This window comes from Anopheles marshallii, chromosome 3 (genome assembly GCF_943734725.1).
Source record: "Anopheles marshallii chromosome 3, idAnoMarsDA_429_01, whole genome shotgun sequence".
Classification (NCBI taxonomy): Eukaryota; Metazoa; Arthropoda; class Insecta; order Diptera; family Culicidae; genus Anopheles; species Anopheles marshallii.
Window position 1 is genome coordinate 64401998 of NC_071327.1, and position 25956 is coordinate 64427953.

The 25956-nt window shown below is 46.2% G+C and overlaps 1 protein-coding gene across 1 annotated transcript in view; it reads left to right on the top strand.

The window, feature by feature from the left end:
• LOC128716411 (high affinity cAMP-specific and IBMX-insensitive 3',5'-cyclic phosphodiesterase 8) overlaps positions 1–25956 on the top strand; it is an 86414-nt gene that overhangs the window by 16900 nt on the left and 43558 nt on the right. The window contains exon 3 of the mRNA XM_053811331.1: positions 7472–7501. Coding sequence (XP_053667306.1) covers positions 7472–7501 — 30 coding nt within the window. The remainder of the gene's footprint in view (positions 1–7471; positions 7502–25956) is intronic.

The following is a 25956-nucleotide window of genomic DNA, read 5'->3' on the forward strand; positions in this document are numbered from 1 at the left end:
TGATATCGATGTCCGCTATTGATACCGGCACCGTTCCATAATTCATTCTCGCCACAAAGTACAGCCGAGCTAGCTCCCGATGCATAATCATGTTAATAGGGCTATCAACCCCGGCGGAGGCGATAGTTGTGCCTTCCTGGTTTTCTTTTGCCCGCTTCACTCGCACACCCACCGGGCATGAAAGCATTAACCCGAAAAGGCTTCAAAAAAAAAAAGCGTTTATCGGCTTGTCGTCGGCTGGTTCGCTCACACCTTGCGATGAGGGTGGTTTTTGGGGGTGGGTTTGTTATTGTTTTCCCCACCCGTACGAGTGCACCGACGTTTCAAAACGGGTGAGTCGCTTATCGATTTTGAATACATTATTATCGATATTATTATAGGCTTTAGGGACGAAGGTACGCCCCGTTCGCAACCTTTCAATTGCTCCCACTCCCAAACGGGGCGAGAGAGACCTTGTTGAGGCAGTTTTATTTTGTGTTCTTTTCTTTTCTGATCACCCAACGTAGGTCGTAGCTTATGGTCGTAGCTTAACTATCGTTCCGAACAAAAATATTTTTTTGTTGTATTCGGCAGCTAGTGATAGTATTCTTTTTTGTTTCAGTATGAATTCTGAAGACACGAGGAGGTTACTATTTAATTTGATATTTGTCAAGCAATTATTGGTCGATTTTTGTCTTTTATTGTCATCTGTTTACAATCGCCGATGCTCCAAAGTAAGTTGTTTACATGCAATTTAATTGATCTGATAATTAATGCGCACTGCGGTTATTAATTATGTGCAATAAAATGTTACTTTGTTCGCACAGCCGGTTACTCAGTAAGGTTGGCTGAAGGTGGGATACCGACTGAGTGTCAAAAAGAAGTCCAAAACCAATCTAACCCATATTGCGCATAATGTCTTGTTTTATTTGTTGCATTTACGCACGTAGCATCAGGCGCTGTTTTGGAGTGGTATCGCGCTCACAATTACATCTACCCATGGTATCTTCAGTGGTCGTCAAATCATAAAATAGAGTGGAAAAAAAATTATGCACCCCCTAGTTTTGCCTATCTTTAACATGTCCCAACTTCATCCCTTCTTTGCACTGCTTCACTACAGCCCCAGCTTATCTGTAAACTATTTCCCCCTCGGGGTGTTTCCTTTCGTTTTTTACTGTTCATATATACACACACACACACACTAACACACGATCGTTTAAAGGTGGTACCGAACAAATCAATTAAGGGGCAAGTTTTATCTTAATCGCTTGTGCTTGAGCAGCAAAGAAGAAACAACAACAACAACAACAAAAACCGTCACTCCTCCAGCACCGAAAGCCGGTTCCCTTTTGAATTTGTGCTCATATGTTGCAAGCTCACCAAATACGTCTATCTGATCGCGCTGCACATGGATCATAATACGGCGCGGCGGTTGCGCCAAGGTTGGCGTTAAATTAAAGGCATACTAATAAGAAAACAAACGATCGAAAACTAAACTTTCCACTTTGGCGAACAAAACACCCCGATGGTCCCTTTTTGTATGGGCAGATTTTGATTTTTGCCTATTAAAAGCTGTCAATTGGATTGGGTTCGATTGGATCACCTGGTCGCATTGGACAGTTGAAGGAGAGGTTGTGGTTTTTTTTTTTAATCTCGCTAACAGTTTTATTAATGTGTTTGACTGTAATGATCATGTGTGAATTTTGTTTATTAAAATTTGCATTTCGACCAGTGGAGAGGATTAAGTTACTTAATCGTGCTTCAGATGAAAGTCTCTGCCTTTTTCTTGTTCCTTTTCATTGCAATAATTTCTTTGGAATGATTTATGAGCCTGCTCAATCGCTCACTGCCATAGCGCTCGTTTGCTGAAAAATTAGTCTTACACCTAGTCAACACAACAGCGCGCCAACTGCTGGCACATAGTTGCCAACGTCGCGGGCGTACGGGATCATTTTCGCGCACGTTTCATTTCACGCCCTGCACGGTGACAGATAACACGCGTTTCTGCGTGTCATCCGATCGGGACAACGTCCAAGGAATGCTGAAGTCAGGCAAATGTTTGTGCAAAAACCAACAACAAAAACAACATCAAAACCAGCTGACAACCATCATGCGGCCGCTGCAAGTGCAAGGGCAAAGTACAGCCCGTCAGCGTCCGCAGTGTGCATTGTCAGCGATTTGTTTTCGATAATTATTCTTCTGCTGGCGACACCGCAATGAAAAAAAGCGCTAAAAACCTAGCCCAACAGCTTGCAGATAGTTGTGATGATTGTTTTCGGTTTCCTATTTGCCCCTTGTTTCAACCTTCCCCCCAACAGGCTGCCCCACACACCCCCTTTGTGTGCAGGGTGTGTTCTATCGTTGGTGTTGGTGTTGAAAATGGTTTTTAGAAAGGAACCCCTTTTGAAGAGAGGAAGCGAGAAGGGAGTTGCTACGGGCCGCTAGAAATGGAACCGCGTTCAGTCGTGAACGCGAATCGATTGACGAGTAGAGGAACGACCAAACAACCCGCAACACTCCAACACACCCTGCCGGTACGTGTGCCGCGTGACGTAGATGACGGGCCCGAACCAGCAGCATGATCGGCGTCACTATCGACACCAACACTAAGGGGGTTACGCGTGACTACTACCACCAGCAGGGTGGTTGGTAAGGCTACTAACAAGCTCGGGGAATGTACTACACCGATTGATAAGTATCTAGTGTTAACAAAAAAAAAGGGTTTATGCACGGAACTTAAAGAAACTGCCCATTTTGTACTGCGGTTTGCATAGATTTAGGCTTGATAAAACGCCTGAAGTTATGTAACTTGTAATGTATTATTTTTTTTACACTGCCGACCTTTACGTGTGATTTCATTACGATGATCTACTAAGTAAAATTTATCAGAGAAGAATTCATTAGCATCCCCTTTTCCATCACGTTTCAGCAACAAGAAGGCTACTAGTCTACCACCGTTCTGCCTTTACGATAGAGCACGGACTGCGCACACTTACACTGAACCCTACCAGACGTAGAAAAGTGTCTAAGTCCTTCGTTAAAACCCACAAGAACAAACTACGGTGCTAGTTGTAGACCGTCCCCAAACCCAGCACCGTTTAAGGGAGGTCATATTTTATAACATTTTCGCTGTGGCTTCTGCATCGCCTGTTGGGGTTGTTTTCGGTTTGGTTTTTTTTTTTTTCGTTTGGTTGCTCTACCACATCATCCGTTCGGTTTTCGTTTTCATTTCGGCCTACTGCCGATGGTACCCCTTTCCGCTTCATCCCCCCACAGACACACACACATATACATGCGCGCGCTCTCTCACTCTGACGCGCTCACCCTACAGCCACAATCGGCTGCCCACCGTCAAGGGGGTTGGGTGCAAGTTCTTTGCGTACGCGAAGTCGACGCACGGCTCGCGGTTTCTCGGCGCGCTTCGCCTTTTGGGGCCTGCTGGTGTTGATGATTGTGTCAGCCAGTCAGTCTCGGTCGGATCGGTCTGGTCGGTCTGGTCGAGCGGTGCCTGCTGCTCAGTCTCGTCACAGCCAAACAACTGTCATAACGCGCAGTTCGCAGTCATTCTCGTTTCGCCTCTGCTCTCGCGAGTGAGTGTTCGAGTGTGTGGCCCTGCATTCATTCCGTTTTGCGTGGTTCTTTTTTTTTTGGGGTGCTTTTTTACCGCGTGCTGCACCGTGAGGATCACGATCGCGATGATGTGAGGGTACAAATGGGTACCGTACCGTGCTTCCGGTAAATACGCATTGGTAGTGCATTGTTGTGGTGGAGTTATTAGTGCAGACGAATAAAATAACAAATCAATAACAGAGTTGTAGCTGCAATAGCCCTAGCTGGCGCTGTTGCGCTGTATAGTAAAGCATAGTTCAAGCGAAGGTGCTAAAAAGTGTACTACCAACTGCTGCTGCAAGACACAACCAGCGCTAGTGTAATGTGTGGCGTAATAGCTTCCGACTTTACCGCTTGAAAAGGGGTGGAAAAGAAAAAAACAACAACAACATCGTGTGGGTAGAGCCAAGTCCAAGTCACTGTTCGTTTGTCCCTGGTGTATGTGCGGGCAGCACCGTCGTTGTTCAAAGTCCAAACCCCTGTGCCGGCGGTGAAGAGTGTGTCCTAGTCTGCCTAACCGAGCTCTCGCTCGAAAAAAAAAACCAAACTAGTTTGCTCGGCGGTTAACAGTTTGGGATGCAATACGGTGCGCTTGGTCGTAAAGCCGTACCGTGCCGGTTAGCCGCCAGAGTGTAGTACCGTGTGGTGGTATGATAGGATTTGCAATGTTTTTTTTTTCTCACCCCTCAATGCAGCATACGCCCGTAGGGATCATACGCCAGGCGAGCGAAAGCGAACGACGCACTAGCACTATAGTTGATTGCCTGCCGGCATTCGACCGCCGGGCTGATAGTGCGCTAATGCGCACTGCTGCATATGTGTGTTATCTACCGTCAATTAGGTTTCCAATATAAATATACCTTTTTTTCCCATCCCCACAACCCGGTGGCCCAGCGCCCATAAATTACGCGATCCTGTATGGGTGGCGATCCCAAAGGTCCTTTCACGAAGGCGTCCCCTGGTCGTAACACGTGTGCGACGGTCGAGCCGCTGGTGGGTTACATCACGAGCCTGTAACAGTGTTTTCGGTTGCTGCCGGTTGGATCGAAACATGGGGACGATCCTTGCCACACTCGATAATCCCCCAATGAGTGCTCCATTGGCCAATCGCCGTATCCCTATCTATCGTTTGATAGATAATGAAGCACGTTTTCCGTGATAGCTTCTCAATCGATTATATCCAACCAACAGGGGGGAAGCACTTTGGGGGTCGCCCGGCATGCGAAGTGCAGTGCGGTAATGTAAACTGTGTGGCGCTAACCGCGCAATCCCCGTCGAAGAGCTGGCTGCGAGCCATCGATCGGTTTTGCGGTAATTGTTGCTGTTGAGTGGAATTAGTTTTATTTCGACCACTTCGGCAGACTTGCGTGTCTGAGTGATGGCAAATTTATGTGTTTTTTTTTGTGGGTGAATTCCTATACAGTTAAGTAACATATATCCTTGAAATATATTCTGTCGTGACAGGTGACCGAATGCGTCCATCCGTGTGGCAGTGGTAGTAAGATGTTCCTGCGGTATTCCGTGCCCGTACCCCTGTGACAGTGCAATCAACGTAATTGTTTATCAAACCCTGTGATCGAATATTGTGTCCACTTCCTGGAACCGTATGCCAATCAGTCCGCAGCCCCAAAAACCTGGGTGTGGCGGGGTGTGAGGATGGATGGGAAATAAATTTTCTTCCCCAAACACCGGCAACAAGATAACGTGCGTGTTTTCGTGCGTCTACTCGTTCCGTACGAAAGTGATGCGAGTGTTTGTGTATTTTTTGGTTGTTGTTTCGGTGCAGATTGCGGAGCATGTTGTGAAGGGGGGGTAGGTCAGTCGGGTGGGGATCTCAAAATCAAAGATCTAACGCGATGCTGCTGCCCCGAAAGGCACCGGTACAAGCGTAATATCGACATTCGAACAAGCAGGAAACGATTTCGTACCGTGTTTTGTCCCAAAAACCAGAAGTGCCCGCAAGGGGTTGTAGTTGTTTGACAGCAAAAAAAAAAGCAAAACTGTGTAGTGCAGTAGTTCTGACCGCTCTTCCGACTTCAACCCCGACGGAGGACGGTAGAATAGAAGCAAAAAAAAAAAAACACACTCAAACACGCTACCTACCGGCCGATACAACTCGGCATTACGACTTGCTGTGTTGTGATAGCGCGATAGAGAGCTGGAAACATGATTATTATTACCGGCAGTACATCGAACGGTGATGGCGATTTGCCAACGACGGCCACTGAGGATGACGAGCGGCACCAGATTGAACTGGTGGGTTATGGTGCGAGAAATGGGTCAGTGGGGTCGGCGTTGGAGGAAGGAACGTCGTTGGAGTTGTCACCTGTTGTAGAAGGCGTTTCGATGGACGAGGAGGAAGCGGAGGAAGCAGAGGAAGTCGGGGCGGATAGCTCTGGTGCAGATGGTTCGGCAGAGGATCAAGCACAGCTAGCAAACGGAGCAACATGTCTGCTTGACTTGGACCAGAAATGTACCAGCGATGAAGAGGATTCGCTACATGTAGATGGTAGGTTAGACGATGTCATGCTGTAGTGGAGTTACAATTTACAGTACCGAAGTAAAATGTCAATCAACTTCTAACTTGTATGCTAGTTTTAAATCATGCACTATCCCTTTTAGTACACTAGCTCGTCAAGCTACACGCCAGCATTGAACGCTCTACCAACGCAAGTCCTGAAATTTGCTCGTCTAATTCACTCCGCTCGCAAGCTAATATAGTAGGATGATAAGATTAACGTCCATAAGTGGTACTTCACATTGACCACCCGCCTACTGCGACCTGGATTATGCATGCGAGCGGTAAAAATTCAAAACGCTTTCGACCCACCCGCGTGCCGTTCCATCGGACGGACACGATTGGCGTGCAGGCAGTACCTCTGTTCAACCTCATCGGGATCGTCGGGATACGGTACGTATCACGGGATCGCTTCATCCAGGGGTGAACCCTCCCCCCGAGGTCACAACGGACGAGGTGGGAAGGTGGTACCTGAATTTAATTTGAAATGTAAAACAGAAATTACACTGTTCCGGGATGTACGGCTTCCTGGCTGTGTATCAAAGTCAATGGAAATAAGCACCATGCACTGAAGTGCTGCTACCGTAACCGTGGCAAAAGTGCATTAGATTGTACCGCAAAGAATGCCCCCTTATCTGGTTCCGATAAGCTGAGGGTTTGCATAAATTACGCCGTTTCGAGACCATCGTGTGGTGCGTGTGTTGTGAAACGGAGCGCATCGGTAATTTCGGGACGAGATGATGTACCTTTAGAAGCGGGGCGCTGGTAATAACAAATTGTGCCGAGCCCCGAGTTCCCGACTGCTGGTAACAACGCCGGAAGTGTTGCTGTAAAACGAGCATGTCGGAGGGTTATTACTATGGTTAGAACTAGGTGTTTCGAGAAGCGCCTGTGAAAATGTGGTGCAATGCACCGCATGAATGTTGTTGGGTAATTGAACAAGTGCATGATGAGTTAATACTGCACAGTTGCATTCGAACCATTTACCAGTTTGATGATCAGGATGCCTATGGTCAGAATTGCCTAGAATTCCGTGAATAAATTTATATTCTGGTCATCGAACCGGGAATCATGTGGAATTTCTTTCGTGATTGGTCTATTAATCACCTGCATAATCATTATTTACTTACAAAACATAATTATTGCATTTTACCTATCAGAGGCTCACAATAGAGATTTTTTACTTGCTCCCACCGTACGGAACAATCGAATATAATACATATGATGAAAGTGAAGACGAGTTTTTTTCAATTAAATTAGTACATAAAACAAATTTCAAGCTTGCTGGTAATGCAACATTACATAAATCATATTTCTTTCATTACATAAATATCTTATTTTCTCCCTCTGTCTCTTTTCTTCCAGGTAAGTTGCGAAATCTTATCTCGTTTTGCAGTAAGTATGATTTTTCTCCTTTTTTATTTCGATTCGGGCCCGCTCGAGTCCGGTGACTAATCAACTCATCGAACATCCAAAACTAATCCATTGAGCGAAAAACTATGATGTTTGCGCGATGATTTCAAGAGTTTACCACCTCCCGCTGTCGTGTGCTGCGGGGAGGGAGCTGCCGTGTCGTAGTCGCTGCTGTCACGTGACCCGGTGTATCGACTCCGCGTAACTGGTTTCGTTGCCTTTATGGCAAACGATTCTTGAGCGAATAGTTTGTTGTTTTTTTTTCGATGAAATACTTTAATGGTTGAAATTTCCGTTCGACGCCGCTTTGCCGGTCTGGTGCCTTCAGGAAATTCCCAGCTCAATCCAGTTTTTGGATGGCGTTGGGAATGAACGAGCACACAATACGGCAGAATTCTTTCGCTGCAGTTCAAGTGGCGAGGGAAATTTGACATTTCGTAGACATCTTAAAATGTCCCCGTCCCCGTAATGGTTGAGGCACCGTGCGCTTTGATGTCGCACCCGGGATGGGTCAAACGGTATGTTCATAACATTTTGTTGGTGCGACCAACCAAGTTTGTATTCTGATTATCGTGTGGCCCGGGCGGGTGTTTTGAACAGCACAAGTATGTCCATATCGCTATCTTTGGCAGCACGATTGCTGAAATGTTGTCATCATTCTTCTTTGCTAAGAAGGGCATGCATCGTTGCTGGTGTGGTAAGAGTGCGTACAACAGCATGAATAACAAAAACAAAATTATTTTTAGTTGTTATTATCACTTTTCGGACAAGTTGTGTAAATGAGGAAACAAATAAAAGAGCTGCAATAGGAGGTGGATTGAAGTTGGTTTGGCCAGTGAGACGTAATGGAGATAATAATAATACAGGAAGGTGTTGTTTAGCAAATTGTCATGAAATTTTTCTGAATTATATATTAAACACAGGACAAGCTAATTCCTTTGATAAATTGAAAACAACCTTCATGTAGTAAATCAACGGTAGGAACTAAAAAACACAATCACTCACACGAGGAATGTAACCGAAGAATTTGTTCTAATCTATGCTCTGCTCAGCTAGTAAATCTTCCTCCCCACGATCCTAACAACATTGACATTGCGTTCCTCCCCTTTTTAACCTAAAACACTAATAGAATCACGCACGTACGCGACCACTCACGTGCACACTGATTTCACACTTCATAATTTATTGTGCAGATAGCATCGTGATTCACAAAGCAGCAGAAAACTGTGCGGGACCCGGTGTACTGTCGGGTTGACGTGTTGAAACAACACCAGAAGACACTGGGGAACCACCGCACGCGTGTAGTTGTAACGCTACAAGAAGCGGCAAATACATTCTTGCCCCCTTTTTTTTTTTTTGTTTCTGCAGCCGGAAAAATAAAATTCTTCCCTGACGTTATTTATTGCCGGTGGTTCATATTTGCATAAAGCGTTTTCGCCCATGCAACCAAAAAAAAAACCTCCCCCAACGGTGGCTTGGCCATGAGTAGGTTGATGGGTTGGTGGGGTCAGTGATTTTGCGTTGGAAAATGGGTTGGTTTTTGTTGTGGCGTTTTCGAGGGGAGATACCGGCGAACGCCGTTCGGTTGGCCGACCGGCAATTATGGGACGTGTTGAAACCTGGTCCACCGAGTGCTGAGGGAATTTTGGGGGGACGCTTTAATAAATCTAGCAGAATAAATTATACTCCGGTTGGCGATTTGGGTCACCGATGAGAGCAAAGGGATGGTGTTGTAGAGGAGATAAATATATATTTTTTTAATGTTTACGGTTAACGTCAGATTATGATGGGATTATTTGTTCTTGGGAGAGTTAATCGTGTATTTATCGTATCGGGTGTGTAAGCGATCTCGATTTATTGCTGTGAGCTTTTGTTTAGCAATGTCGTCACGTATTCCAAGATGATAAGATGTATTTTAAATCAGAAATAATCAGAATGTCAATAATTTACATTAATTACTGAACATTAATTAACATTAAAGAATCGTTTTCTTAGCACATTTAGTGAACAAGGAGATGGCCAGATTGCTAAGCCTCTAACTGATAAAAATCAAATCATCGTTGAAGCCAGATAAATAATTTTGCTGTAAAGAAAAGGTCCCTTTACATAACGTCAAAAGACACAAAGATATAAATGTTCTACGTTTTATATCACCAGCGCAGTTGTTGTAGATAAAGCAACATTTCACACAATTTTATATAATTCCATTTGATTCCTATAAAACCACCATAAAACATCAATGCCTCAAACACCAGGACCGCGCACCAACAGCTGATGGCACGGTCGCTATCGCGGATTAAAAATGCATACCATCATTAGTCACATAGTTTAGTCGCATAATGCGCCCGGTTTGGATTTCCCACGAGGAAGATCTATCAGCTGTCATGATCTGGACCAGCTGGTCATCACGAGCCCGCGGGACGGCGAGTGCGCTGTGTAAGCTCCCCCTGGGGGTCTCGCTGCTGGATGTAACGCTCGTGATCATGGCCCTAATGGCGTCTCGATGTGTGCCCTTTTCGGAGAGGCAAAAACCCTTCCGAGTGCACTAAGAGCACTAAGGCACTGTGAGGATGTGTGAGCGTTACATAGAGAGAGAGAGATAGGGAAAGAAGAGAATAAGTTGTGTGCTCTCGTGCTGTTGGAGCTCGAATGCGAGTTGCAAAGCCATTCGGTATCAGCAGGGTGGTAATGAGAGCAGCATGCAGCGGAGTTATTGAGAATGAGTGACCCTTATCTGTGCACGGCTCAGCATCACTCGTAGTAGCACGAGAGTACATCATACAGTTTCTCTCTTGCTTGCGCTCTCTTTCTCTCTCTTTCTCCCTCTCTCTCTCCCGTTCATTCTGTCCCTTCGCTAGCCTCAACAGATACACAGCTGACTATCTCGAATGCTTCGATTCAACGTCGACAAAAAGGGGTGGCCCAGGGCGGGGGTTGTTTCATCCCTTCCCCCCTTCATGCCGTCCCCGCAACAGCCACAGCCAGCGGCTGTTGATTCGCAATCTCGCACGGTAGTGTATATACCACTACCAAGCGCAGGTTCTGTTGTACCAACACACCGAGTGTTATGTTGATTGTGATTTCGTGAACCAGTCCTTTTCCATGCCCAATGCATCACACCACCCCCCCTCCCCTCCCACCCCCTTTTATCAACCCTCAGGGAGAGGGCACAGGGAATTCCGACACGACGGTACTGGTTTGGTGTGGTGTTTCACCTGTGTGTGAGTACCGCGATATACCGACCCGTCCCGATACACGATGTTCGCACACGTACACACGGTGTGGCAGATATTTCGTGCCCTGTGTGTGCCCGCCCGTTTTTTTTCTCCCTTATTTCGTTTGATTAATTCTAGGCCGCACGGTTTGCCTGCATATCGTACACCGTGCTCGGTTGTTTAGTAGTTCTATCGCTCGGCAACCCCAACGGTCTCGTCAGTAGGGCGCTCGGCGTTGGAGTGTGCACGAGTGAACGGCAAGCTCGAAAGCAGCTGAAAGCAGCCCCCAAAGTGATTGGTGTTTGGTCTGGCGCGCGCTCCGGAGCTACTGGAGCACTGAAGTTCTGGTTTGCAGTGTTACGGCGGGTGCGTTACGGTGCGTTACGCTCGGTGCGTTTTGTGCTGCTGACCGCCGCAGGCCAGGCCAGCGCACGGGGTGGATTTTTAAAACGAAAGCCAAAACACTGAAGAAAACTTATTTTGCTTCTTCGCCTTCTTCCTCCTCTGCGCGACTCACCTTGTGATTTGAAAGTCGATACGGTGACGTCTCTCTTGGTGCAACCTTCCTCCTTCGTTCTGTGCAAACGTGAGTGTGTGTGTGTGTGTACGTGTACTTAGGGTCGTGTCTACAGGGCGAGACTTAAAAACGATGAAATGTACAAAAGTATGCAAGTGTTATGATAGGGATTTGGGGTGTGTTGGGGGATGATAAAAATATCCCACAGGCGGAGGTACTCAAATAATCGGTATTCGACCCGATCTCCCCAGTAGTTGGCAGCGTTACCACAGTTGCGTCCGCCAAAACCGCTTCTCGCACTTCCACTAAACGCAAGTCGCATCTGCATGCTACAAAGATTTCAACTGGAACCCACTGCTGGTGCGTGTTCACAGCTTCCTGCAAAAGTGTCAATAAGTAGGGAAGCCAAGCCAAGGACAGGCGTGGTGTTATTTTCTCTGTTCTCTAGGTTGGTGAAGAGATCTCACCCTCAGCTGGTTTGTGCTGAAACGAAAACCACCTGTATCACCAACACACACACACACACACACACGCACGAAACGCCGCGCATTTGCGGTCACAAAGTGGTTCAATTGGACAAAAACTGAAAGCAGCAGCAGCAGCAGCAAGAAAAAAAACATAAAACAGTGTGCACGCCGCGTTCTTCTGCACATTCTTTCACAGTGCCCGCAAGAATCGCGATGTGTTTTTCAATTTATTTTCCCATTTTGGAACGGTTTTAATTATTTTCTCATCATCCAACGGCCCGGGTGGATTTCCAGCACCAGACACTGTTCGGTTGTGTCTGAGGTTATTATTTTTTTGAGGTCCTGTGTGCTTTGTTATCCTGAAGTAACCTTACTGTTACTCGCCCGCCGTTGGGGCATGCCTTGCTTTGCGGCAAGAGAGCTCAAGGACACCTTTTACCGTGATTACTGCATTTGTTTGGTTGAAATGAATTTTGCAACGTTCCGTTCTGTGATTGCCGTTGGTTTCTTTCGGTTGAATTTATTTGTGAATATTTAAATTGGAAAGAAGTCTATAAATCGTTTAGATCTGCGAGTGTTTACTAATAAGGTTTATACAGTTCTGCTATCAAAGACTACCTTTTCTGACATTCCATAGCGATCTTTCCTCGGTGAAATGCTAAGCCAATGAATGAGCCGACGACACCGGCGGAAACTTCCGTAACTCAGTTTGCCGCTGCCGCTACCGTGAGCTAAAGCGGACAAAAGTTAAAGAAAAATTAGCCATCATTTTTGTTTTCCCTTTTCTGCTTCAGGCCTGGGTTTTTTTGTCGGGCGGAAGTTTCAGCGTACCTATTTCCGGTGTATCGGAAGCAAGCAGTATCGCATCCAGCAAGCAACAGACACTTGCATACGAAACCCCCACACAGGTGGACACAAAATCAATCCCAACTCGGTGCGGGCGGAAGGTTTGCGTGCGGATGCAAGTGAAGTGTTAGTTCCGGCATTCCGAAGGAAACCATTTCCGGTGCCGGCTAAAGCAAACAGCGGCAGGGTCGGTTCGTGCGCGTGTGACAAAATCCTTGCCCGTTTACAGCGAGTGAAGTGTTTCGGGTGGAAGTAGTGCAGTATTATGCGACAGACGACAACCGGCGACAGGTGCACGTAATTGTGTTGGGAAGCAAAATCGCAAAACGATTGTCCGGGGGAATTTCCGTTCTTTATTGCGTGAAAGCAAAACAAAAAGTGATCCAGCCAAGTAACCCCTTTTGCGTAGCTGAGCTTTTTTCTGTGACGCCTGCAAGTGACGTCACCTGTTGTATGAACCAAACCCCCGTAACAAGAACGATGGCGCACCATAGCTCGATGATGGATTATACACGTAAGTAACAGATCGTTGCGTCGCTCACAAGGGACAGGGAAATAGGAAAAATTTGCCCCCGAGTATTTATAAGGAAACTTTTAGGAAAGTTGCTAAACTTTTGTGCGTAGGGTAAATAATATGAACTAGAGCAAGGTCTTGCTCCCGGAATGCTTCCTGCCATGACCGTGCTGAACGGTAGTTGGCGATAAGGATCAGTTTATTTATTAGCAATTCGACCTTTGAATCAATAGCAATAAATCCACCAACAATTTCCTACCCCAAAAAAAACAATAACCTCCGGTAGTTTAATGAAACCCCTCCCCAATTTCCTATCGTATCTATCGATCGCTTCCCACAATACGCGGGAGCAGCCGCGCTGTGCTGTGCTGTTTAGTGAAAATATCAATTATCGGCCGGCGGACAGAATGCCACCGGTGGGCGGCCGCCCTGCCAAATGGCAATCCAATAAATTCCACCACCATCGATGCGAGCGACATCGATTTCCGGCGGGGTGACGATTGTTCCTGTATCGTGTACCGCTTCCGTGCCGGTGTTCCGCCATTTACTGGGATCAACTTCCGCTTCCTACCGACGTCCCACCGCTGGGACCGGGGACTTGTAACGGGGCGGGTGGTTCAGTTGTGTAGCGATTGTTGTAACGTTCCGCATTGTTCACCGTCGAATGATGGTGCAATTGACCCAGATAATGTCCTAAAGATTGATCATTCCCAAAGGAGGAGCGGATTGAAGTTGGTCGATTGAATTGCACGGGGTGGGAGGGAACAAGGGAAGGAAAAATGGTACGAGCACCACACGAACAATTCCATTCCCCGTCCCTACGGACCTTGGGAAGAAGTTTTACCACGACTTGTTTTTTTTTTTGTTTAGTTTGTCCTCCTCGACACGTAATGCTGTTCTGTTTCGCCGGTACGACAGCCCGGAGGAGCTTAGCTTTGAGATTCTTACAAAGAACAGTAATCTGGCGCATATCTCCCGAAGCAAAAGGGGGCGCGATAAGATAGCATTGTCGGCACAGGGTACGCGCGGTTCCCATTCGGATGTTTTGCTACACGCGAGTTCCTCTGCGCTACCATGATCTTGTTGTTTCTTTTTTTTTTGAGGGTCGTAAAAGATTGGTACGTCGCACGGTACGGTAGCTGGCGACAAAATCAGCAACAAGTAGCCGGTACGGAACCTGATGAATGAGCCCGTGCTCGGAATCTATCGACAAATCAGATCTTCCCCGGCATTGTGTGACGCACTAAGCAAAAGGTGACGTGAAATTCCGTAGTAGCATTATCAGTAATTCTTGCGCGAAGAGCATGAATAGCCGATTGAGGAGAAGGTGATGATATGTTGAAGAAAAATTTGAACCTCACATTCCGGTTCGACGGAACCATCAACAGCTAACTATCAAAGGGGGAAAGCGAACGTACCTGCAAACGCGAAATATTAGCGCCACCGACGTTCACCGAACTCCATGCAGGTCAGCCGTCCCACGGCCGAACCCCCTACAAACGATAGCCATTGTCAACTATACTAATGAGCTGATGATATCATGTCATGCGAGCAGCAGTTGACATTGACCGATGTCTATCAACATCGTCTGGGACGGTGGAGAATGACGATTTTTACAACACCACCGGCCACCGTCCGTTTGCCCACCACCACTCGGAGGCTCGGTGGGGCTGGTTGCGAGGTCTCGGGAGTGTGCATTCTCGAATGCTCACACTGGCCCCGTCTCGACAAGCCATCGACATTGTATTGGAAAGACATGTGAGAACCATTGGCCCCGGGGCGCCTCCACGCGTGGTCGATTATATTTCAATAGTTCACCCGCCTGCCCACCCCGCGGGACACTAATTCTCATGCAGCACTCGACCATCGACTTCAAACGGTTCCGAAACGCGTCCCAAGGTGAGGGTGAGTGTGTGTGTACGGTTGCTACTGGCAGGTGTCCCAATTTCAACCCCATCGTCCAATGCTTAATGCGTTACGATTCAGGTGGCCATTAGCACCCTCCCCAGCGGACGATGGAAGGATCCTGTGTACGACTCAAACTGCTTCGCGTACTCACCAGCAACACTCATTCAGCGCTGCAAGAGCGGATCTCGTACGGATGGCGGAAGGCTTATTAGAATCAATAAACGTTCCCCCGTGCGTCCCCGTGGGCCATGGCGTGTGTGTAAGTGAGGGAGAAAAACTACAGCGTACAGCAACATTTTTGATGACGGAGGTTTACCGAACGTGATTGTGAGGCCGTTAGGCACGCCTACACCGCGAGCGGCAGGCAGGCAGGAGCATCCAATTATACAGCCCCGCGGTGCAAAACAATCTCACCACTGCGAAAAACCAAACAAACACGGGCGGCCACGGGCACCGGGTGCTGGCATTCCAGCGACTGAATCTTGCGCGCAACAGATAAGAATCTTCGAAGGGAGCATCGCCACGCAGTCCACGGTGCGCCTAGCCCTGGGGAAGTGTTGTAACGGTGTCGCAAAGCAGCTGAGATAAGTTATGCAACACACCAATACCCATTAAGGTGCATTCGAAATGGGAGAATATTTGACAAAACTTGGGGTTTGAAGTACGAGAATTGGCATTAAGATGTCCCCGGCTGTATTAGCGCAGTCCCGTGTGCAGAATAATGCTTCACCATTAAAGTTAGATAGATGTTAGTTCGCAGAAACTCGAGAAACTTCCACCACTGGCAGATAGTTGGCATAATTTAAAGCAAAACTTTGACGCTTCACACAATGTTTATGTTTTCCATGGGGGGGCAGAAGGTTGGCATTGCACTGTTGGGGAAAAGTGTTGCACTTCCTGCGGGAGTTTTGTCCCTGTGATTCTTGGCCCACAAAACTTCCGCGTGTGAGTTTCGCGTCGGACGCATCGGATCGCGATGTGTGTGTTCTGCCACTCCACACCCGTGTGTAACAGTTGTGTTGCTGGTGGAAGTTTTCACCGCCCGATGGCTGTTGTTGTGCGGCTTATCAGTTCATGGCGCCCCCGGTGGTCGTGAGATAGCATCTGGAGCATCTCGTTCGCTAATGGGGTGGGTGTTGTGGAGATTCCAGCGGTAGTTGCTGCCAGTAGCCTTTGCGTCTAAAGCAATACAAACGGTGTGTTACGGGGTTGTAGCTTTCGTGCAAGTTTGCAGCCCGGTGGACCTTTCGTCACGCTCGCTACAAGCCCGTCGACAGCATCGATTAGTTGATTATTTTTTTTTACAATCACTGGAGATGGAGATGGTGGGTAACATGCAACAGGTAGAATCGCAATACATCCTGTTGCATGTCCCTGAAGGAATGCAATGGGTACTGCAAGTGTATCATTTCCCGAGGACATTTAACATGTTGGATTGGTTCGTTCTGCTCCATCAATCATCGTTCGATGTAAAGTAGGTGCTCCGGATATATCCGAGAAGTTCTCCGATATAGCCCGTATGCCTGCAAGCGCTTTGCTTGGTCGGAATCGATTTTAATACATCCATTCATCGGCTTGAACCACTTGGCAAAAGCAAAAATTAAATAAAGGATAATAAAGCACAAAGAAGTTCCAATCAACCAAGGATGCGTAGCTCAGCTTCGCATCACTGATAGAGTTATCCTTATTTCTGAGGAACTTCTGTTGCTCTTCTTGTGGCCCTCCCTTGCCACCTTTTGAATAATGCATGAACGGAAGACGGTTGACTGGTCGGAAACGCAATCATTTAATGGTAAATTTGGTATCGTTTTGCTTCGTAGTATGCCATTTTCATTATCATTCCGAACTGATGTTGTGCTGTAGAGGGTGTGTATGATTGGAGTTGGGTGGAGACATGCATCCCCAAAGTATTCGTGGGATTTATTTGAATTCTCTTGTAGATTCTCGTTGCCTTTGGGGTGTTTTTTGTTTACACAAAGTCCCACAACAGGTTAGTGTAAAGTATGTCGTAAGGTAGGAATTGCGCTAGGTGTATGCGAACGAACCATCCATCACAACCTTGCCCTGGATGACTTTGGCTTCTTGCCATGGTATCCCTGACCGGATGTAATACAACCGTTGGAAGCGATAGACATCGATGGGAGGGGGCCAAGATGGGTTGTGTAAATAAAGGTGAAGGTTGCAGCGCAGGTTACGATTACACCCGAAGTCTCCTGACGCAGCAGCTGACAGTGCACTTGGGCCCGTATCTAGCCGGGTGTGAAAGGACGGGAAGATGAATTGGGGTTTTGCCATCGACCCTGCCAGTTTCTTATCGATGGCGGTACGCAAAGAGACTATCCACGTTCGGTGGAAGTTAAGGAACGAATCCAGCCAACCCAGCAACGGGCAATCGGAACAAGCAGTACATGGCCCGGGTGAGGGGTGGATCGTGATTGCGGGCCGCGAAACGAAAAACCCCGCACGCTCTGACGCAGATGGAGCAGCGCTCAAGTACGGCTAGCGTACCGCGTACTGTACAGACGGTTCTGTAAAAGTTTGTTACGGCTGCATTTAATTGCTTGTTAGCACGCGTTCACCCACTGTCGCCGCGGCCCTGTTTGCGCTGCACGAACGCTACATGGGGCGCATGTTTACCCGACACACGGGCACGGTAAACGCGGTTCGGGCTTCACCCAACCGCCAGTCGTGCCACGCGGTTCCGTTCAGCTGTGTCGGTGCCGATCGGTTATGAAGACTGTTGCAACAATCTTCCACCGGGTCTGGAGTGTCTTTACGGGCATGTGTTAAACCGAACGCGAATGTTTGCTGCTAAACGAAGTTACTGCATGTGAAATGTGAAACCGTACCGTGCTTACTTGCCGCAGTACGGCTAGAACGACGAGCAGAACAAGAATCGATCTAGTGTAACATCCTTATTAGCCATGGCCCATTTCCCGATTGACGCTCATCGTTGGGTTCCCGAGCTCATCTTGGAGTGTCTCGGAGGTTTATTGGTTGTGTTTTTTTTCCGTTTTGCTCGGCAAAGACACATCGAACGGTGCTACGGGACCGATCGTAGAACGCACATTCAACAAAGCCGTGGGAAAGTGAATGGTTCGATGGGAAAACCTCGTTTTTTTTTTTTGAAGCTCAACATTCAACCTTAACCGCTCGTAAAGTGCGATAGAAAAAATGGGCTTCACCGTGAAGCCCACCGGATGCTATCGGGACGCAAGATACATGCCTTTATTGGGGAATGTAAATCAATTCTACCGTATGCTGCACCGCACCGCTGACGACGTATATTTCGCGCCATTTTGTTGTGTGCGCGAAGCGCATGGAGCAGTTAGTGACGTGGAAAATCCATCAAATCCGGCTGTTGATTTTGAACGATTATTGAGCAGATTATTGATTGGATCAGCAGCCAATTGATGTAAAGGAAACGAGGACGTATTAGTGGTATTTATGACTGTCTTTTGGAAATTGGTAATTTAACGACCTGTTTAGAAAATTTATAATTGAATGAGACGTTTAAAATGTTATGTTTTATCTAGAACTTTTTGCGATATCGTAAGCAAACAAATACCTGTTGTCGTTGTGCTTTGTTGAAGAATTTATTTTATCAAGGGATACATAAAACTTAGAATGAATCAACAAAACATGAAATGCTCGAGGTACTTGAGTCGAGTACTGCAATGCCTTGAAGTCTAGGATCAATTGTTGTCGAACATTTTTTTGCTGAAGAGCGTGGATAAAATCATAGCTGGGGAGAGAACATCGAATTGCTAGTTCTTTCGTTCAACATTTAAACCCGACAAAACAGTTTCCTTGATCTTCGATTCGATCAAGTTGAACCATAATTACTCTCCGCTACGGAGACTTATCACAATCGCACTGCAAGTTTCGAGTGAAGTGCCCTGCGGCGGAATCAATCCCTGTCTCCACACTGTCTACTTAACGTGCTCGTGACGGCGTTTAGCGCTACTAAATACGCTCATTACGAGCCGCATCTAATCGTGATCATCCTTCCTGTTAGCGATTAACTCTCAGCGAATGGCTTCAGGCGGCGGCTCAGCTACTAATAGCTTTAGCGCACATACACAATCAGTGAAGGAGTGGACATAAAAAAATAATCCCTATCGGCGGGATTGGGTGTAGTTAGGGTGTAACTCGGGGCAATCAGGCTAATCCTTCTTTCCGACTCCGCTTCAAACGCCGACCGCTTCAAAGGAAGTTGAACAGCCCCGTCCACGTGTAGTGTGGGTCGCTCGGTCTAACGACTTGTTAGCGGTTCGTTACTGAGCGAATAGTAAATGGCCATTAATTTGTAACGTAACGAGATAAGAGCTCGGAAAGAATTGTACAACCAGGTGACACATGTTTGGAACAACGAGCCTGTCACTAATTGAGTGGGTTTTGTGTGAAGTTCCTGCTTTCGAGCAGTACTGTTACAAATTTCCGGCACAGAAAGCTTATTAATTTAGCTACACTTATTTATCTCATTCGAACATGTTCATGTTGCAGTAGAAGGAAATTCTGATTGTACTAGGTATGTTGCATACAAAATATGCAAGAATTCCTGTATGCTTGAGGAAATTTCACATCGTTCCATTCCTTCATAGCATATTCATGGAGCATTTTGTGTTGACATACCGGTGAACGGTTGCTAGTTCCCGCCACAAACGTTCGCATGATAGTTAAATGAACCTTCTGGCACACAAAAAAGTGTCCCCATTGTGGGCAAGAAGGATCAAAGAAGCGAGTTCGGCGAGAGGACCCATGTAACCCGAACGAGCGAATACCCTTTTAGACGATGCTATTTTCGTTTGGATTTAGGTTCTCAAGCTCTCAAGCATCCTCACCAACGCCCCGAGGTGGAAACCTGCTTTTGTTTTCGGCTGTCGGATGGAGCCTTGTTTGCACACATGAGGAAGGAAACACACGCCGGTTTTGCGGTGCGAAATACAAATGGAGAACTGCGTAAAATGTAGTATCCACCCACAGCATCATAGTTTTTGCCCCTGAACGCTTCAATTCGCTTCAAGTCTTGCGAAAGAGTGCAAAGTAGTGACGCGGTTGGAAACCTGACAATGCACCACCGTGGAAACCAGGAAAATGTGTGCTGGAACAATGAACAATCCTTGCGGAAATTTCAGAGCGGGAACAGAAGCGAAAACTGCAGCAAAAACTTTCGCATGTTGTTATGAAAAGCTTCATAATTCAATAATGAAGTTTCGGTAGCGGAAAAGTTTGAAAGGCTGTAATGGAAATTTGATCCAGCATGCAGCTGCAGAACAGAATTGCACGTAATTAGAGCCGTTGCACATTTGCCCATTTCCTGGGCAGAAATGTGTTCACTTATCCCCGGTACACACAACCTTTAGGCGCCGTAGCTGCGCGCGTTATACGCCTACATCGCTGCAAAGCACAGCGAAACTTTCACAAGAAAGCTTAACTTCACCCGCACCGCGCGGGATCAAGTCGCTGCCCCGAGGGGCGGCTGCGTTCATCCATTTATAAATGTGGTTGTAATGGTTTAATTAAATTCGCCCAACAACAATGCTCGTCAACTTTGCAACCAACGCGCGATTTCGATCCGATTCGGAAGGTTAAGCGAAGCTGGTAAGTCTTTTCACTCGGCGCCAGGGGTGGGGCGATAAACACTGGAAACAAACACATCGAACATTGTGGACGAAGCCGGCACAAAGCTTTTTTTTCCCGTTCGATCCCGGCTATCAGGCTGCTGCCATCGTCAGTGTGCGCTGTTTATCCAACGGAAACAAGTGTCAAACTTTTATCTACTTTAGGAGTAATCTCCCCTGATGGAAGTGCGATTATTTTTGGCCTTTCTGCTAGCGGTAATAACGCTGGAATAACAAAAAAAACGGTGAAAGAAGCGTTGCCCTCCAATCATGCGACCGCTTCCATTCCGTTCGGTCGATTATTGACCGTGTTTTGCTTTTAAAAGTTTAGCAGAAAATGAAATTTATCATGTTCGGCCGAGGAAAAAAATGATGAATCTTTAAACAGGACGCCACGGAAGGATGCTGGGCCACCATTTTCGGTTTGATCGATAAATCAGCTGGAGCTGGGGATGGTTGTGAGTGAGTATTTTACACGTAAACGTAAAGTGCACTCTCATTCCCATTTCGATACCAATTTTCCAATTGACAGACGTGTCGGGATGGTGGAGTTTTCGAACAGATAACGATAGGTCCGTGGAAGTCCAGTGGTGTGTTTCTCGCTTCCGTATTCGAAGCATAAAAACGCTTGCTACAGGCACACGAGCTTGGATTTGGGAACTATAATTCGTGGCACCGTGGGTTTATTTTTATCACAAACCCTCCGGACATTGTGTCCCGCAGTGAACCGGAAAAATATTGTCATATCGTGTCCGGTGTGATAACGTAGGACAGGGCCTTTCACCAGACATTGCTCTGGTTGGTTTAAAGTCCTTTCGGATAGAGAGCAAGAGGTTGTGTACTTTATCAAAACCGTAACATATTTTGTAACATATCAAATGGAACAATTTACGAAAGAAATGGAAACACATGATGATAGTTCACGGCGAATACAACCGTTTCTTGGAAAAATATGTAAGTAGGACAATGAAATGCGCACTGTCAATTTGACAGCTGTCAACAGTAAGTTCATGTTGTGTTTTTCGAGTGTAAACGAAAATAAAACCCCGTTTTTCCGTAAAGGCAATAAAGTAGTTCCAATTTTTGTTGTTTTACACATTTCGTTAGATGTCCAACGGTAATTTCTTCGGCCTTGACGAGACGGGAAAAGTGTGGATAAAAATAAACCTTAGCGTCGGTTTCTAGGCGCAAAAGGACACCGGTTTCATGATGATCCGGATGCTTGGTAGCTGCCATGTTCATCGAGCCGGAAAAGCGTCCACCACCTATTCCACCCTTTTCCGGGCACCCATTCCCGGGTCATGGCACTTTTACGACGCGCTGAATCTTCCACGATAACAGATCTGGTTCGATGTAGCCGGTGTGTAATATACAGTCCCACCTCCCCACCTCCATATCGATCCGGTGTTCGATTGAGTAAGCATTACACACGTATCGAATCGGTTGGAAAATAGGAAAATTCTTCACCCGGTACAGTGCAACCCGGGGAAATTGCCTTGCGGGGAACCCGCACGTTTTGCCTCACGTTGCCTAGCGCTCAAGCAGAAAAACAACCATTTATTAAACCCCAATCGATGTGCCGCATCGATCGTACCCGGCAACCGATCGATCGTATGCGAAAGTCATGCTAATGATGCACATTTTATGCTACCACAGTTGAGCTGTTTGCGCTACGGTTCTCTTCGATTCGGGCAAACTTCAACGGTCGTGTGGCTACAAGAAGGAAGCATTGCACGAGCAGTGCGGACAAGAATGACAGCAGTCGACGCCGAACGTGGGGGGGGGGGGGGGGGGGGGGAGTGCACTTCCGACTCGACACTCGCTCGCCGCTACATCCAATTTCCATTAAAAAGTTTATCTGCCGCGCACCGTTCGGACTTACTTATTCCGGTGTGCTATAAAAGTAAATGAAAACTCTCCTCCCGGTAGTGGACTCTGGTGTTTGGTATTCCGTTCTAAGCCGGCAACAGACACCGGTCCGCTGGTCAACAGAACAACAGCATAACTCACACAGAGCGACATCCGTGATTGCATCGCAAACCGGAGCGAGTGCGGGTGCGTCATATCGGACGATGGAAAAGCAATGATAATGGTGTGCAGTTGGCCGGCGGCTCGTCGAGGAAGACTCGCTTATAAGATTTTGAAAACTTGGAATACATAAATTTGATTTCCATCTGCTACTGCCACCTGCCACACCTGCGTACACATCGGGAAAAAAGATGAACAATCAGTGCCCGATGGCGAAAGTTACGTGTCGTCCGTTGGAGAATTTGTGTCGCAGATTCGCTGCGGCGCCTTATCTGCACCATCGTAATCTTCACTTGCAGTCGCTTGCATCGTCCCGGACGGGACACCAGGGAACCGGGGTGTGATGGATAAAGTTGCTAATTGCAGAAATTTAGCGGTCATTAGTGATTGTAATTAGTTCACGACACAAACGCAAACGGAGCCGTTGACGAGATTATGCTGACCGGGCCGGTACCGGGTCTGGTTGCGTTCTTTGGCCGTTGAAAAATTAAGTTAGCACATTCTTACTGTCGTTATGATTAGCTGGCAGTGGGGTGGTTTTTTTTTCTCCGGGTGCCATTTTTATGTTTTCTGCTATTTAAATGTTAATTTAAACTGCCCGACGGGGGCATCCCGGTGAACGTTAATGCGCAGGTGATGATCTTTTAACTACTTGGAATTTTTTCCGTGTTTTTGCACCCTGCTCACTACCGAAACATAATGTTAGAGATGTTTTTCTACCAAATTCTTATGAATTATTAATTATTATTTGCGATAAAAGAAGTTCAGAAAGTTGTTTCCTTATCTAAAATTGGATTGTTGGATCATCCTTTTTCTAAGTATTCTGAGTCTAACTTTCAATATTTCTGCCTTTACTGTCAATACAGATGATAGATATCTCTATATAAGCATCGTTGTATTGTTTTCACATTGAAACCTTCCATTAAAGATCATATTACTTAGTCAACCTACCTTCCAATATTCCACGTACATAAACAAGGGTTCTTTTTATTGATTAATGAGTTTTCGTTTAAGATGTTATTTCCATCTCTTGTGAAATCCTTTCAATGGTAGCCTCTAATACTTTTCTTTTCGTAGCATAAATGTCAAATAATCGATTGCAAACTTTCCTTCTCAGACCCTTGAAACTTAGACAACAAAATTTTCACCTTTCCACTTCGGAACAGACCGCAATCGATTGCTTTCGTTCGTAATTAAGCATCATCCTGATCCGATTACCCTACCGTACCTTGCTGTTTTATTGGAGCACGAAACTTTCCTTCCCAAAATCTTATCACCACCACCAGACAGTTTGCAGCAAACGCCACCTCGGATCGTTAGGAAAATTACCACTTGTCCAAAAGTGCCGGGAAATCGACCAAGCAAACCCGCAACACTAACGTGTCCGTCCGCATTTTCCTCATTTGCAAAAGTTGTCTTCACAATCGCTGGCCAAAAAAAAAAAAACAGAAGTGTGCAGATGAACTGTGGTGGTTTTTGTTAGATTTAATTTCCACCCACGGAAGAGGTCGTTTCGATTAAACAAACTAATTATTGATCGTGTGCGCACGGGAACGGAAACCTCCTGTGCCCGTTCGCTTTCGCTGCGAGCGGGCGTTTTTAGAAGTGCTGATTAGTATGCAAAGCGAAAAGCGTGGAACGACGCCGGTGCATTGCCTCCCATTCTATCGCGATCTGCAATTATCTTGTTGCTGCGGAAGATTGCTCCTGCCACTACACTTTAACTGTGGGTCATTCATTCGAAGATTTTGCCCCATTTGCCCCACTGGTTGTGCACTTTTCTTGCGGAATGCGCTTCGAATTATTTGCGAGTTAATTTCCAAGGCATGGACAAGGTGAACTGCAATCGCAGCTGCACAAACTCAGTTCTTCTCGCGCACGGATTATCGGGAAGTCAATTAAACGAGTGACAGTGGTTCGTTTTTTTCTATATATTTCAAGAGGGGTTTTTTTTAGAAAGAACAATTATGCAAATGAAATAGAATACCGTTGGCTGCTTTTTTATGATTACGACATAATGCAAAGAAAGCATAAAGATGAATGTATTATGTTTTTTTTTATTCAAATCCACCAACACTTGGGAATCCGGTTTTCTTTTGTTCACTTTTCGCTTTCAATTTCCATTAACAATTTATACTATCATAACCATCATCACCCTCTTGGTGATCATCATCCACCTGCGCAGGCACGTGTACGCCCCCTGGTGGGTGGAGGTTAAAGTTCGTTCGTTAGAGGGAAAACATCCCGCTGGTGGGCAGAGGGAAAAGTCAGGGTATGGCGGGAAAAAACACAACCACCACCACCACAATGGGAGGGAAAACTCAACACACACACACCCAGTCCCGGTCCCCTCCTTCCATACTGGGACAACCCATCCAGGGTCGACAAAATGATGCGTGAGAATTTCTTTCATACGCTTTCGATTTCATTTCATTTCCTTTTGCCAGTGCGCACCCGGTACCGAATGTCTGCCAAGCCTTTTGTTTCACCTTTCAACTCCAGCTCCAACGGTGATAAGCTGAGCGAGCGGACGCAAACAAAGAAAACACCAGCCAGCAGTTCACATTCACATTTTAATTTAATACTTTTGTTTTCTTTTATTGGTCATGTCGTTTGGTTTCTTTCGGTTTTTCTTTCTTTCTTTCTTTCTTTCTTTTTTTCTTTCTTTTGCTCTTCCATCTCGTTCTTGGTTTTTACTTTCTTCTATAAGCATTTCTCTGCTGTTATTATTTGCAATTGCAATTTTTCTTCCATTTTCCCACATTTTACTCGCTCTTACCTTTACGTTTATGTATTTTCCACCTGCGTGCGTCTGCTTGCGTGTTGCGTACAGTTTTTTTGTGTCTGGTGTTGTGAGGAAAGGGTTTTAATGTTGAAATGTGACAATCAGATCGGGTTCTTTCTTTCGATGGTTTAATCTTTGCGTAAATAACCTTTTTTTTGACAGTGTGCTTTTCCATACTTTGTTTGACTCATGTTACAATTTTATTTACCATACACACTCACACCTCTGTACACGGTTTCACAAGTTTCACTTACTCCCAATTAATTAAATTAATTCGTTAAATAACTTCCCCTCGGTACGCACGTTACTTTACGGCTCGATTTGTTTGCATAATATACATCATTTTCTACAACTTCAACTGACTGTGTCTGGAAGGTGTAGATTGGCAGGTAGTTAAACCCGATCCGATAGTTAAAAATCCCACCCTATCCCAAAGTCCACCATTGCGAAAATTTTCCCTTTTTATATAAAATTGATTGGGAGGAGGATGGAACTTTAATTTTTCTCATCCTTCGCCTCACAACTTTTTCGTC